The sequence below is a fragment of the Lontra canadensis genome, unplaced genomic scaffold (assembly GCF_010015895.1).
Source record: "Lontra canadensis isolate GAN:19392208 unplaced genomic scaffold, GSC_riverotter_1.0 scaffold41, whole genome shotgun sequence".
Taxonomy (NCBI): domain Eukaryota; kingdom Metazoa; phylum Chordata; class Mammalia; order Carnivora; family Mustelidae; genus Lontra; species Lontra canadensis.
In genome coordinates this window covers 16501825-16515977 of record NW_022631035.1, presented here as the reverse complement: position 1 = coordinate 16515977, position 14153 = coordinate 16501825, and the positions used below count along the sequence as shown (strand labels likewise).

Here is a 14153-nt window from a genome sequence, read left to right as displayed (position 1 = left end):
GGAGAAAGAACTCTAGGATTAAGAGCTGCAGTTGGTTCCCATCTCACCTACAAACAAGGTTAGGAAACATTAGTAGAACTACCTGAAAATCCTGCCATCTCTAAGTATCAAGAGAACTGGCTGTAAAAGGGTGACCCAAAGGTCAGGCGTGGGGTATGTAATGTCTGACCCACAACGTATTACGCTGGCCGCTAGTCTTCACTGTTACTTACTATTCTACACAGGGATCCACGGGGAATCTCAATACTCAGGAAATGCTATTCACACAGAAGAATGGTGCCCTTTGGAGTTGACAGCTTTGTGAAAACCTTACAACTTACCAAACATTCTGAATGTGGTAATTTGTTTGGATCAAAACAAAATTATCCAAAAGGAACAATATTAACTATGGTAACTGTCTCACCCAAGTCAAACCACAGAAAGTCTAAGGCAAATATGTTCATACATCCTACTTGAAATAATAAAATATATATTTTTTCCTTTACAGTCTCATAAGGAAATTTAATGACCAACTCTCCTGTCGAAACCCCAGTATCATGGTTAGGAGCTGTGTGAGACTGGGAGATAATGAGAGAGGAAAAGTATTTCAAGGCAGGCAGGAAAGTGAAGATGCTAAAGACCAGAGAGAAGAGTCTCCACATCTTTCCTTCCTTTCTCCCTCAATGCTACCTACAATAGCTTGAAACTGGATGGAGTAAGGAAGTGTAAAGGCACCAGTCTGAGACAGAGAGTTTGAGCATATGTGACTGGGGGATGGGGAAGACAATTCACAACTGTATATGGTAATGCTGTTGACAAAGAAATGATCACCATGTTTATGAGCTGATATTCAGTAAGTATGGAAGAGGCCTTATCAGAATCAGAATGTAACTACAGGCTTCAGGCTTCTTTATTCAAATACGAGATCCTGAGAAATGCAAGTGTGATCCTGAGAGAGCAACCCAAGAAATGGTCCTCAGTTTTCCAGGTGGCTCCACTTGCAGTCAGAGTCTAGAAATGGGTAGAAAACTGACTTCCCTGAATAACCTGGCAGGGAGGAAGCATATTATATAGTGAAATGAAGGACAGGCATCAGATGACGTGGGTTTGAATTCTAGAACCATTTAAAACTCATTACCATTCAGCCTAAGATAAAGCACAACTTTTCTAAGCCTTTTCTTGATCTACCACAAACTGAAGTTAACACCTTCCAAGATTCCTGACAGAAACAAATAAAACAAGTAGAAGAAAGGTGCTTTGTAAACCATAAAATGTTATACAAATAAAATCTTAAGTTATATGAGCTATAATCCAAATGGTAAGAGAAGGTAAAAGCCAATGAACCTTGGAATCTGAAGAGCACAGAAGATGTGTTAGGGTTTCCCACTCATTACGTTCTAAAGTTTATTTACTGCTCCACCACTCCCAACCTAAAATAAAAACCCTGCCTAGCTTGCTATCCATATGGTCCAAAAGTTTATAAACTTTTTCTTAAAAGGGACAGATGATAAATAATTTGGGCACCGCAGGCCAAACTATGTTCAGTCTGGTGGCAACTATGTAATATTACTGCCACTCTAGCAGAAAAGCAGCCAATGACAATGTATACACAAATGGGCTGGCTGTGTTCCAATGAAACTTTATAAAAAACAGTAATTACGGACACCTACCCTAGAGGACGCACTCTTCTGTTTGACAGTTGATCAAACACTGCATTACGATAATCCCCTCTCCTTTATCTGTTTTTCAAATTACTGAATTCTTTTTTTTCCTACCTAAATCCTATAGCTGCTCCAGGACTTGTTATCGGAACTCCCTTGATTAAGAAAGAGCTTGATCGAATTATTCCTGCTGTCAGGTGACTTCTAATAAAAGTGGAAATATTAGTAGAAAACTTGGGCCATATGGCTAGCAAAGCTAGGCAGGGTTTTATTTCAGGGTCAGGAGCCACTTGAAAGGCTGGGGGGAAATCTCTCTCCGGGCAAGTTGCAATCTTTTAGTGGCACATTCTGGTCTGGCAGATCTGCTGCACCCTATTTGCGAAATTCTAAGAGACGATGTTAACTGAAATTGATACCCTGATAGCACCCTGGATTGTACCAGGATCCTGGCTGACTTTCTTTCACTTTGAAGCCTTTAAGTCTCATTTAAACTTTATATTCTGTGGCCTTTCTTACCATCTGGAAATGCTAGGACTGGGTGAACACAAGAGTCCAACTGGGAAAGGCGTTCCAACAGAGGGGCTTCATAGTGAATTTCTGGAGGCACGGTGACGGTGCTGCCCGAGCCACACAGTGCGCAGGAGGGGTTCACATCACAGCCAGAGCGCATTGTGCTGTTCCGGTGAACCTGTGAAAAGCCAAACAAAACGGACAATTCAGTGTCTGATAAAACCCAGCTCTCTCTCATTATCCCAAAGATTCAAAAGACTCTTTCTAGATCACTATATACCACTACTAACCGAAAGTTCAATTATTTTGTTAAAAAGAGTCCCTTTTGGGGCGCCTGGGTGGCTCACATGGTTGAGTGTCTGCCTTCAGTTCACGTCATGATCTCAGGGTCCTGGGATCGAGCCCCGAGTCAGGCTCCCTGCTCAGCAGGGAGTCTGCTTCTCCCTCTCCCACTCCCTCCCACTCAATGTCGGTCTCTCTCTCAAAAAAAAACAAAAAAAAACAAAAAACAAAAACAAAACAAAACCCAAAAACCAAAACAACCCAACTTAAAAAAAGAGAGTCCCTTTTCTCCCACATAATAACCTTCAAAGCAATTAAGTAAACTTGCTTCTTCTTCAATGACAAAATTCAGTCACTTGCCGCCAGAGACCTAAGCACTTACCTAGGTACCAAACTTGGGAGTTTAAAGCTACTGAAACTGTGCTGAGAACCTTACAAAACCTGAATGTTTCCACCATCTTGATGGGTTTCAACGGTCCCGGAGATGAACTGGCGCCTGATTCCCACAGGACAGGACTCGCTCTCTGCAGCAGCGTCATCCACTGAAGAGCCTAAATAAGCAGCCACAGCTCTCCCTTCTTCTCACGACCCCTTCTGAAGACTTTCAGATGGTCTCAAACAAAGTGGCGACTTTCCCTGGACTGCACAGAACTCACTAGCTACATTTTGACGAGCCCAAGATCCATAGTTATAAAGATCATGCCTAAGCAATGAAAATAAATTTGGAGATGCCTGGGTGGCCCAGTGGGGTAAGTGTGTCTGCCTTAGGCTCAGGCCGTGATCTCAGGGTCCTAGGATGGAGTCCCTCGTCAGGATCCCTGCTCCGTGGGAAGTCTGCCCCTCTCCCCACTTGTGACCCTCTCCCCTGCTCATGCTCTCTAATAAATAAATAAAAACTTTAAAAAAAAGAAAAGAGGGGCACCTGGGTGGCTCAGTGGGGTAAGCCTCTGCCTTTGGCTCAGGCCATGATCTCAGGGTCCTGGGATCGAGCCCCGCATCGGGCCCTCTGCTTGGCAGGGAGCCTGCTTCCTCCTCTCTCTCTCTGCCTGCCTCTCTGCCTACTTGTGATCTCTGTCAAACAAATAAATAAAATCTTAAAAAAGAAAAGAAAAGAAAAGAAATTTGGTATGGTGAGTGTTCACACCAAAGTCTTTATGTTAGATTAAATTCAATTATTCCCATTAAACTTTCTTAGTATACATGCAGGCAGGTTAAGAATGAACCTCTCCTGCTATGGAATCTAACTCTTTAAAAGACTTCTTAATGGGGGGGGGGGGCAAAGCTTAAAAAAAGGTTTTTTGTTTTGTGAACAATTTTAATGCTTTGAGGCGAAAACTTCAGGTCATGCTGAATGTAGGATTCCTAGGCTCTAGTGTTAGGATGGACAAATCTGCCATGTGCCAAATCATGACCCATAAAGTCATCTGGGCAGCATACAGTCCTAGAAGAAAACGACTTGCCTGTGGAACAGTACCATGAGAAGGGATGCTCTGAGCAAGGGTAGTATCGTAACAACAACAAAAGGGTAGCCTGGAAACTGCTAGCAAAAAGCCTACGATGACTGCAAGAGCTGCATTCAGTGTCAGCACAAACCTCTCTTGAAAACTATTTGCCTTTACAGACATGTACAGGAGAAAGATAAATATGAGAACAACATGGTCTTTATCGACATTCCCCAACTGCCTCCTTCATGCGACCACACAGATGGGTGGCATGCAAAGCAGGTCCTGTGAAGGTCAGACTGAGCAACTCGCACTAGAATTCTAATAAGCTGCAATTGTAGATGTCACTGAAAGGGAATTATACCAACTAAACATGACACTACTGTGTAGACATTAGCCAGTACTGTTTTGGGAAAAAATATCCCTTGCTCTCTATTTAATCAGCACTAGCTTTCTGAAAAAGTTAACATTTTCAGATAGAACTGAAAGAGAATATGCCGTCAGGAGATGAAAACCACAGACCATACAGTAGATGAATGGGAGGATTTAGGTAATTAGGTAGATCTAGAAATTGCACCAAAACTTAAAACATTAAAAATAAATTAGAAAAAGTTATCAAAATAATCTTAAAATGGAGATATGTTTTCCTCATAAACTAACCCCTGGCATCAATTAGCTGAAAAATGAACATTCCATTTTGTGGCTCTAGCATACCCTTAAGTCAACAGCCAACAGACTGGGTGTAGGGGGAAAAGAATATGGCAAAAATAACAAAATAAAAACTAAAGGAAGGGATTAAGATAAAGAACTCCTCAAAAAAGCACTAGTTAAGTTAAAAGCTGGAAACTGTGTATACATACGTAATATATGTGTGTACAAATTATGCATATCTGTGATGTTTAAATGTTAACATATTTTTGTATTCCATCTAATAAGGGAATAGCATATATATGCCTAAAAAAAAGGAGAGGCTCAGTCTATTTCCCTGGTCAAAACTTTAAAAACATTAAGGAGGGACACCTGGATGGCTCAGCCAGTTAAGTATCTGCCCTCCAGCTCAAGTCATGAGCCCAGAGTCCTGAAATCAAGTCCCACATCAGGCTCTTTGCTCAGCAGGAAGCCTGCTTTTCCCTTTGCCTGACACTTCCTCTGTTTGTGCTCTCTGACAAATAAAATCTTTAAAAATAAATAAATAAATAAATAAATAAATAAATAAATAAAAGCATTTAAGAACAGATCATTTTCTATTCAATTAAGATGGCTGATGCTAACATAAAGAAATGAGAATTCTACTGTCCTTTCAGAAAAATAAGATTCTCTTTAAAAAATTTTCTTTCTTTACTTGAAAGAGAGAGAACAAGTTGGGGGAGGGGCAGAGAGAGAAGCAGACTCCCCGCTGAGAAGGGAGCCTAACACAGGGCTTTATCCCAGGACCCCGGGATCATGCCTGAACTGAAAGCAGATCCTTAACTGACTAAGCCACCCAGGCGCCCCAGAACCTTTCTTTTTTTTTTTTATCACAATATATATTTTATATTAAGAAATTTTAAAAATCACAACAGATATAAACCACCAAACCTGAGCAAGTGCAGATTTCATTTGTAGATTAACTGCTCACTCAACTTCACTTAGATGTCTTAACGGAAGGCACCTCGGTTCAAAACTGAGCTCTTCCCATTTTCTAGCTGCTCAGTTTTAAATCTCTGAACTCATACTAAACTCCCTTCTCTTACCATACCCCATATCCAATCATGAAATTCTGTGGTCTCTACCTTCTTAATGTATCCAGAATCTGACCACTTTATAACCACCCCAACTACAGTCACTCTGGTCTGAGTCAGTATCTTTTCTCTTATTTTTTTTAAGAGAGGGGTGGCGGAGGATAGGGGGTGAGGGAGAATCTTAAGCAGGCTCCACACCCAGCAGAGTCTGATGTGCGGCTTGATCTCACGACCGAGCTGAAGTCAGGAGTCAGGGGCTTAACTGACTGAGCCATGCAGGCACCCCTCTCATATGAATTTTTTTTTAAATATTTTATTTATTTTCTTGACAGAGACAGACACAGTGAGAGAGGGAACAGAAGCAGGGGGAGTGGGAGAGGGAGAAGCAGGCTTCCCACTGAGCAGGGAGCCTGATGCAGGGCTGATTCCCAGGACCCTGGAATCACGACCTGAGCCCAAGGCAGACACTTAATGACTGACCCACCCAGGCGCCCCCTCATATGAATTTTTTAAACGACTCCTAACTTGTCTTCCTGTTTGCTCCTCCTTCCAACTAATCAAATAAATACGTAGTAGGTGTGACCTTGGCTTACCAGTCCTCAGTGGCTCCTCCTCTCATAAGGAACAAGAGCCAAAGTTCTTGCAAATGGTGCGCACAAAGCTTTATAGCACCTGTCACCTCTATCCCTTCTCTGACCTCATTTCCTTTTACTCCCTGCTTCTCTCCTTGCTCACTCTACCACTGCTATTTCCTCAATATGGCAGGCAAAATTCCAGACCATGGGCCTTCCCACAGTTACTCTCATTTCAGGTCTTTTTCTAAAATGTCACCTTCTTAAAAAAACTTAACTGTTATTTAGAAACATTTAAGTGAAAAAGAAATCTTGACTGTAACAACAAAAAACAAGAGTAAGTTTAACTAAAATTTGTAAACACAAACCTTTTAAAAACTATTAATAATCTACAAATTAATCTACAATCTTACTAAGGTTTTGTTGGGGAAGGAAGAGGCACATAAGATTTAAATAAATAATCATAAAACTGCAACTGAAAGAATATGGTTTTAGAGGGAGAAGTCCCCATAAAATCTCTGATAAGCAAAGATAGAAAGGGAGTAATTTGCCCTACTACATATCAAAGTATTTTAAGATTATAATATTTAAAATAGTCTGCTACAGAACAATTAAACAGAAAGAGAACTAGACCAAAGTATACATGACACTTTAATATGTAGCAAAGATGATATTTCTAAATGAATTAGTTTAGGGGCACCTGGGTAGCTGAGTCATTAACATCAGCCTTCAGCTCAGGTCATGACCCCAGGGATCAAGCCCTACATTTGGCTCCCTGCTCTTCGAGGAGCCTGCTTCTCTTTCTGCCTGCCACTCCCCTGGTGCTCACGCTCTCTCTTCTCCATCAAATAAATAAAATCTTAAAAAAAAAAAAAATGTTCTTAAAAAAGGGAAAAGATGTTCAATGGAAAACTGTGCTTTCAGGACATTTCCATAGTCTAGGGATCACATAAGACTCCCATAGAAAACATGCCTTCCTCACCCCAGCCCAGGTGAGCTCACTGTAAAAGATTACAAAGCAGAAAAGAACAGACTGATAGGCAGCAGTCAGCAGATGGAAAAATGTGGAGAACTCATCCTCAAGAAACTAGAAATAGAATAATTTTTTAAAAGTGATTTCTAAGCCCAACGTGGAGCTCAAACTCAGGACCCCAAGATCAAGAGTCCCATGCTCTACCCACTGAGACAGCCAGGCTCTTCTGGAAATGGAGTAATCTGAAAGCAATTTTAAAGTAAGTATATTGGCCGAAGATGCAGAAACCTCATGTTCTCTACCCCTGGCAAACATATACAAACCTACATGGTTCTCTTAAAAAAATAGTAATAAGGTATATTATAGTTGTTCAAACAGATAAAGAAAGGAATGAACATCATAAAAGAATAGGAAAGGATGAAAAAAAAAAAGATGTTTCTAAAAGTAACCACAAATAAATTCAGAATGAAAAACACGGTGGGGCACCTGGGTGACTCAGTTAGTTAAGCATCTGACTACTCTGACCAAGGTCATGATCCCGGGGTCCTGGGATAAAGTCCCACATTGGGCTCCCGGCTCAGCGGGAAATCTGCTTCTCCCTCTACAACCCTCCCCACTGCTTCTGCTAGCTCTCTCAAAAAAATAAAATCTTTAAAAAAACAAAAAACCCCAAACAACTGACAGGTTTTTTTGTTTTTGTTTTGTTTTTAATGAAATAGAGGTGTTATTTTCATTTAATTTTATTTATTTGTCAGAGAGAGAGAGAGAGAGCACAAGCAGGGGAAGTGGCAGGCAGAGCAGGCAGAGGGAGAAGCAGGCTCCCCACTAAGCAAGGAGCCCCATGGAGGACTCGATCTCAGGATCCTGGGATCATGACCTGAGCTGAGGCAAACGCTTAACCAACTGAGCCACCCAGGTGTCCCAACAGGTTTAATAGTAAACTAAACACAGCTGGAGAGAAACCCGAGGAACAGAAGAACAGGCACAGAAGTCTACTGAGAATAAAACAGAGTAAGACAGAGAGATGGAAATGGGAAGTATAGAAAAGACAGATATGGAAGGAGAATAACAAGATCTACAACAATCTACATATAAACAGACATTCCATATTAAAGAGGAGAAAAGAGGAAAAGTTTAAAGAAATAATTTCCAAATTTTCAAAACTCCAGACAGACAAGACCTCTCAGAATGAGGATGAAAACCAAACCCTAAATGGCTAAAAATTAATTCATGCATCTAAATACGTCCCTTGTTCTTGCAAAACATAAAAATAGTACCGAAGGTAGGGGGTTGGGGAATTTAAATTACCCTAGAGAAGAATGACAAAATGACATCAGAATTTTCATCAACAATAAATACTGGAATGCAATGCAGTATCTTCACACTGCTGAATATAAAATTTTACATGCTGTCACCCCATCATTCAAGAATAAAGGCAATTTATAACTATATATTCAAACAAAACACACTACGTAAATACTGAGTTGTAAATTGCTAGACCACTGTTGGAAGGCTACCAAAGAAGTGTTTAGCAAGGAGGAGGAGAGTGGGACTCAAAAAGTAACTACGAGCAAGAATGGTAAATGTGTTGGTCAATGTAAAGAAGTATGACTTTACAGACTAATTTGGGAAGAATTTAAAAAAACAAGGTAACTGGGGTGTCTGGCTGCCTAAGCTAGTAGAGCATCTAACTCTTAATCTCAGAGTCATGAGTTCAAGTCCCATGTTGGGTGTGGAACCTACTTAAATTTAAAAAATAAAAAAATAAAAACAAGGTAACCAAAATATTAAAGATAAATTATAGATAATGAAAAAAAGATGTTTTAAAAAGAAGCATTCCAAAGTCCTATTACTCCCAAAATAGTAAGAAATGAAACCCAAAAGCAGAAGAGGAAAGAACAACAAAACAAAAACAGGCCAAGAGATAAGACTTTAAAAAAAAATTATGGAAGCAATGATTCCAAATCTAATAGTAATCAGAGTAAATGTAAATGCATCTCCACTAAAACAAACGGTCACAGAAAAAGTGAAAACAAAGAGATGAAAAAAGATATACCTAGCAAGTATTTATCAAGACATCCATTTAAAGTAAAATCATTACTAGAGACCAAAAGGGGAACAACAAAATGATGAAAGGTTAAGATGGAAAAGAAGAAATAACCATGAATTTGTCTGTATGTAACCAGTCATCCTGGAACTATATGAATACATATGCGTTAAAAAAACAAACAGAAATGGGAGACAGGAAATAAGAGAGGTTGTTTAAAAGTATAAACTTGCAGTTAGTAGATAAGTCAGTCCTGGGGATCTAATACACAGTATAGTGACTACAGAGACAACAGTATTATATTATAAATATGCGAAGAGACTAGATCTTAATTATTTCTCCCACAAAAAAGAAATAATAAATCTGTGACATGATAGAAGTATTAGCTAAGGCTACAACTGGCAGGCATGCTGCACTACCAATGATCAAATCAACATGCTGTATACTTTAACCATACGCAATGTTACATACCAAATACGTTTCAGAGAGAAACAGAAAGGAGGCCAAAGGACACAGAAGATATGAACACAATTATTAAGCGTAAAATAGAAGTTAGATTTAGAACACTGAAGTCAACAAATGGGATATGGATATACTCATACCCACAAAAACACTATTTTTTTAAGGAAATGTGGACTATTTACAAAAGATGAACTAAAATTATGTCTATCAACATGGAGATCTTGAAATGGCAACAATGAGTTTAAAAAAACACACACACCAACCAACCAACTTGCTGAATATGTACACCATGACGGCATTTACATAAATTTTTATATGAACATTAAACTAAACAATACATACTGCATGTTCCTCATGGATACATCTATGTGTAGTAAAAATCTAAGAGAACCTGAACTGGGTCCATGACGCCAAATTCATGATAGTGGTTACCTCTGCAGAAGGAAGCAGGCAGAGGAGATAACAGAGAATAAAACAAACTTTCTTCATCTGTAATTTTCTTTTAAATATTAAAAAAAGGTTAAAATACTAACATTTGAGATGGTATGTACGTAATGTTTGTTATTATCATTCTTTATACTTTACAGGATTTAAAAAAAAAATTAGGGAAGGAGGCAGGTAAACCTGGTAAGTTTTTCCAAAAACAGGGAATTTAAGTTCTTCACACAGTAAAGTCAGTGGTGCAGAAGAGCTCCAGAAAACTGGCAGTTGGAGTAAAATGAAGTCCAACTATTTCGCCAAGTAGAGCAAAGGTATGTTAAGTAGCAAAGTTGCTGAAACCCAGGAACTGAATTAGGAATAATACCTTTCCAGATTTAGAATTAAGAAAAAGATTCAACCAACATATGAGTAGCAGACTAGGACAAATGGCCAGTATACTGAGTAGAATAGTGCCCCCCACGACCATCCCCGGACCCCACCGCAATATTCATGCTCAACCAGAACTACAGAATGTGACCTTATTGGTAAACAGAATTTTGCTAATGTGATTAGTTTAACACGAAGTGATATACTGAATTGGGGTGGCCTTAAACTCAATAAATGGCATCCATAATAAGACCATGTGAAAATACAAAGACACAGACACACATGGAAGATGATCGTGTAAAAACAGAGGCAGATGATCGTGTAAAAACAGAGGCAGAGACAGGAGATATGCTGCTACAAGCCAAGGAATGCTACAGTTTGCTAGCAACCATGAGCGAAGAAAGTAGGAAGTGGCAAGAAAGGATTCTTCTTTTGAGAGCCTTCAGAGGCAGCAAGGGCTGTCACCCTGATTTCAAACTTCTAGCCTCCAGAACCGTGTCAGGAAACAAATACACCCAGCTATTAACTTTCCGTAGTGAAATCACAAAGTCTGGATAGATCAACTTATTTTTTAAGAATAATGAAAGAGAAAAAAACCCCTCAGCATGGGGACTGTGAGAATACTGCAGATTAAGGGAAAAGGAAGCAAATCTGAGAAATTCAGAAATCCAGAAAACTATTAAACAAGTTTGGTAAAACAATTAATTAATGAAACTTCTCACATCTCCAGAAGAGTAAAAGATAACACAACTTTTATTACATGGAAACAGGGAAGATGAAAGGGCATTAAGATGACATAAAAAAGGAAATATAAAATTTGAAAAGAATGAAAGAAAAAATCGTAACTACCCACGGTAGCAGAAATAAAACCTACCTAAGAGGAACTATGGTCAGAACTAATGATACGGAGAATTAAAACAGGATGTGAGCAATAAACTTGTCTTTCTTCCTTTATACTACAAGAGAACCAAAGAGATGAGAACAATGACAGAAATGTTAACAGCAACCATGTGAGTATTTACCATGTGCATCCAAACTATGCCAATCACTTCCACGTTTAACTGAATGAGGACACTGAGGAGCAGCAGGTAGTAAGAACTAAACAAACAGGAGAGAAAACAGTAACAGGTAACTGGAATACTCCCACTTCCAATTACAGACTGGGGAATCAAGAACCAAAGCTAGTATAGAAGACTTGACAGGACCGTATTAATCCTGCAGCACTGTCCACTGCAGTTCTGCAATGATGGAAGCGTTCAGTATTTGTCTGACTTAAATATGATAGCCACGACTCACATGCGACTAACTACTGAACACTTAAAATGGGTTTTTTTGAGGTACAAATTTTTTATCTTAATTTTAAATAGCTACACATGGCTACAGTAGCTACCATACTGGACAGTGTAGAGCAGAACTGGTTAGCAATATCGAAGGATTGAAAATAAGATCATTTTAATTCTATGCCAAAACAAAACAACAAATAATCACCCTCCACTACTGCAAAAGACAGTGAAACAGTTTTAAGGAACAAAGGTTATGAGCTAAGAACCTGAAACATGGTCAAACTGTTCTTCTAATCCTGAAAAACTAAAAACTAAAATTAAGAACTCTACAAATGAGGGGCGCCTGGGTGACTCAGTGGGTTGAGCCTCTGCCTTTGGCTCAGGTCATGATCTCAGGGTCCTGGGACTGAGCCCTGCATCGGGCTCTCTGCTGGTGGGGAGCCTGCTTCCCCTCGTCTCTCTGCCTGCTGCTCTGCCTATTTGTGATCTCTCTCTCTCTCTGTGTCAAATAACTAAATCAATCTTAAAAAAAAAAAAAAAAAACCCAATTCAATAAATGGGCATATTTATTAAGTTATAAAAAGGACTATCAATTAACAATGAAATGTTAGAGTAAAAATAAATCTAAATAAGCCTTTAAGTCCACTTTAAAAACTGAATATAAAATGAGAAACTTCTATTTAATAAAATCTCCATTAAAATCAAAGATTTTATGGAGATTTAAAAAACATGATGTTTCAAAAAACATACAGAGAACAAAATGCTAAAAGCATGGGTAAAAAATCACATACTCCAACACTGTATCAAGGAAAGGAGAATGTGAGGTAAAAATTACTGGAGAAGCCATAAGTCACCAAGAGGATATAATTACATAGAACTCCAGACTAGACACCAATGACATTGTTTAGAAAAATCAACATAATGGACTACAAATATAAGCAGAAACTAGAGAAACACCACTTTAACCCAAATGCTATAAAAATTAGTAATTAAATAACGAAAAGTTTAAAAGGCAAAACTAACCATTTAGAATTTGGAAACTCAATTTGTAACTCTTGGGAAAAGAACTGAAAAACTCAAAGGCAATTTACAAATTGCAAAAAGAATACTTCAAACATCAAAGGCTGTGTGGAATGCCATCCAAAACTACACGAAGAAAATACAAAAAGTTAAACACTTTTATTATTACATAAGAAAGAACAGAAAATAAATTAACTAAGCATTTGAGTAAAAGGCAGAGAGGAGAGAAAAACAAAACAAACAAACAATAAAACACCAAACCCAACAAACCAAGACCCAAGACCACAGGAAGGAAGAAGGACTTACCAGCAACTAACCAATCTTTGAAATGACCGATAAAATAGGAAAACTGCTGACAAGATTAATCAAGTAAGAAGAGACAAATGTAATTAAGACTGAGAAATGGACATAACTACACATAATAAGGACTTAAAAAATGAAGAATGTTTTCTCTAAAATTCTGTATCAGTTAATTTGAAAAATCTGATAGATGGATAATTTTCTATAAAATAGATGCTGGTCTCAGATGGTCTTTAAATTCCAACAAATTTTAAAGAAATAGATACTTACTGAAAAATCTTTAGTTTTCCAGAGCACAGCAAATGGTAAAGTGTTCTAATTCATTCTAAGAAGTGTCATCCTACATCAAAATTAATACTGAACTTCTAAAAGTATCACCGTGAGGGGTGCTTGGGTGACACTTCTGGCTCAGGTCCCGATCTCAGGGTCATGAGATCAAGTCCTGTGTTGGGCTCAGCACTGGGCTAGAGTGTGCTTAAGATTCTCCTCCCCACTCTTTTTGCCCCTCCCCCATCCTTTTCTCTAACAAACAAACAAACAAACAAACAAACAAAAAAAAAAAAGAAAAAGAAAAAAAGAAGAAGAAAAGGCAGTATTGCCATTAAAACCAGGAATGAGATGCCTCATTGTGATCAACTATTTCCTAATACTGCTCTGTAAGTGCATCACATCTAGTCAAGGAAAAGGAGTAAGAAGTGTATAAAGAGGTATCACATTATTTGTAGCCTGTCTAGAAAATTTAAAATAATCAACCAAAACAAAGAAAGTGTTCAGTTACAGGAATCAACAACACTCATAAAATAACACTAACAGAAAAGATCTCATTTGCATCACAAAAATATCAAGAATGTAGGAAATATAAAAAACTGAATGAAGTGGGGCGCCTGTGTGGCTCAGTCACTAAGCGGCTGCCTCCGGCTTAGGTCATGATCCCAGGGTCCTGGGATCGAGCCCTACATCAGGCTCCTTGCTTGGCAGGAAGCCTGTTTCTCCCTCTCCTCCTCCCACTGCTTGTGTTCCTTCTCTGGCTGTGTCTCTGTCAAATAAATAAATAAAATCATAGAAACAAAAACGACACGACAACAACAAAAAAA

The 14153-nt window shown here is 38.7% G+C and overlaps 1 protein-coding gene across 4 annotated transcripts in view; it reads right to left on the bottom strand.

The window, feature by feature from the left end:
• The window catches only part of KANSL1 (KAT8 regulatory NSL complex subunit 1), a 177355-nt gene that overhangs the window by 12465 nt on the left and 150737 nt on the right, over positions 1-14153 (bottom strand). For all 4 annotated transcript variants that reach the window (XM_032870930.1, XM_032870932.1, XM_032870931.1 and 1 more), the window contains one exon: positions 2157-2328. In XM_032870930.1, the coding sequence (XP_032726821.1) occupies positions 2157-2328 (172 nt within the window). The remainder of the gene's footprint in view (positions 1-2156; positions 2329-14153) is intronic.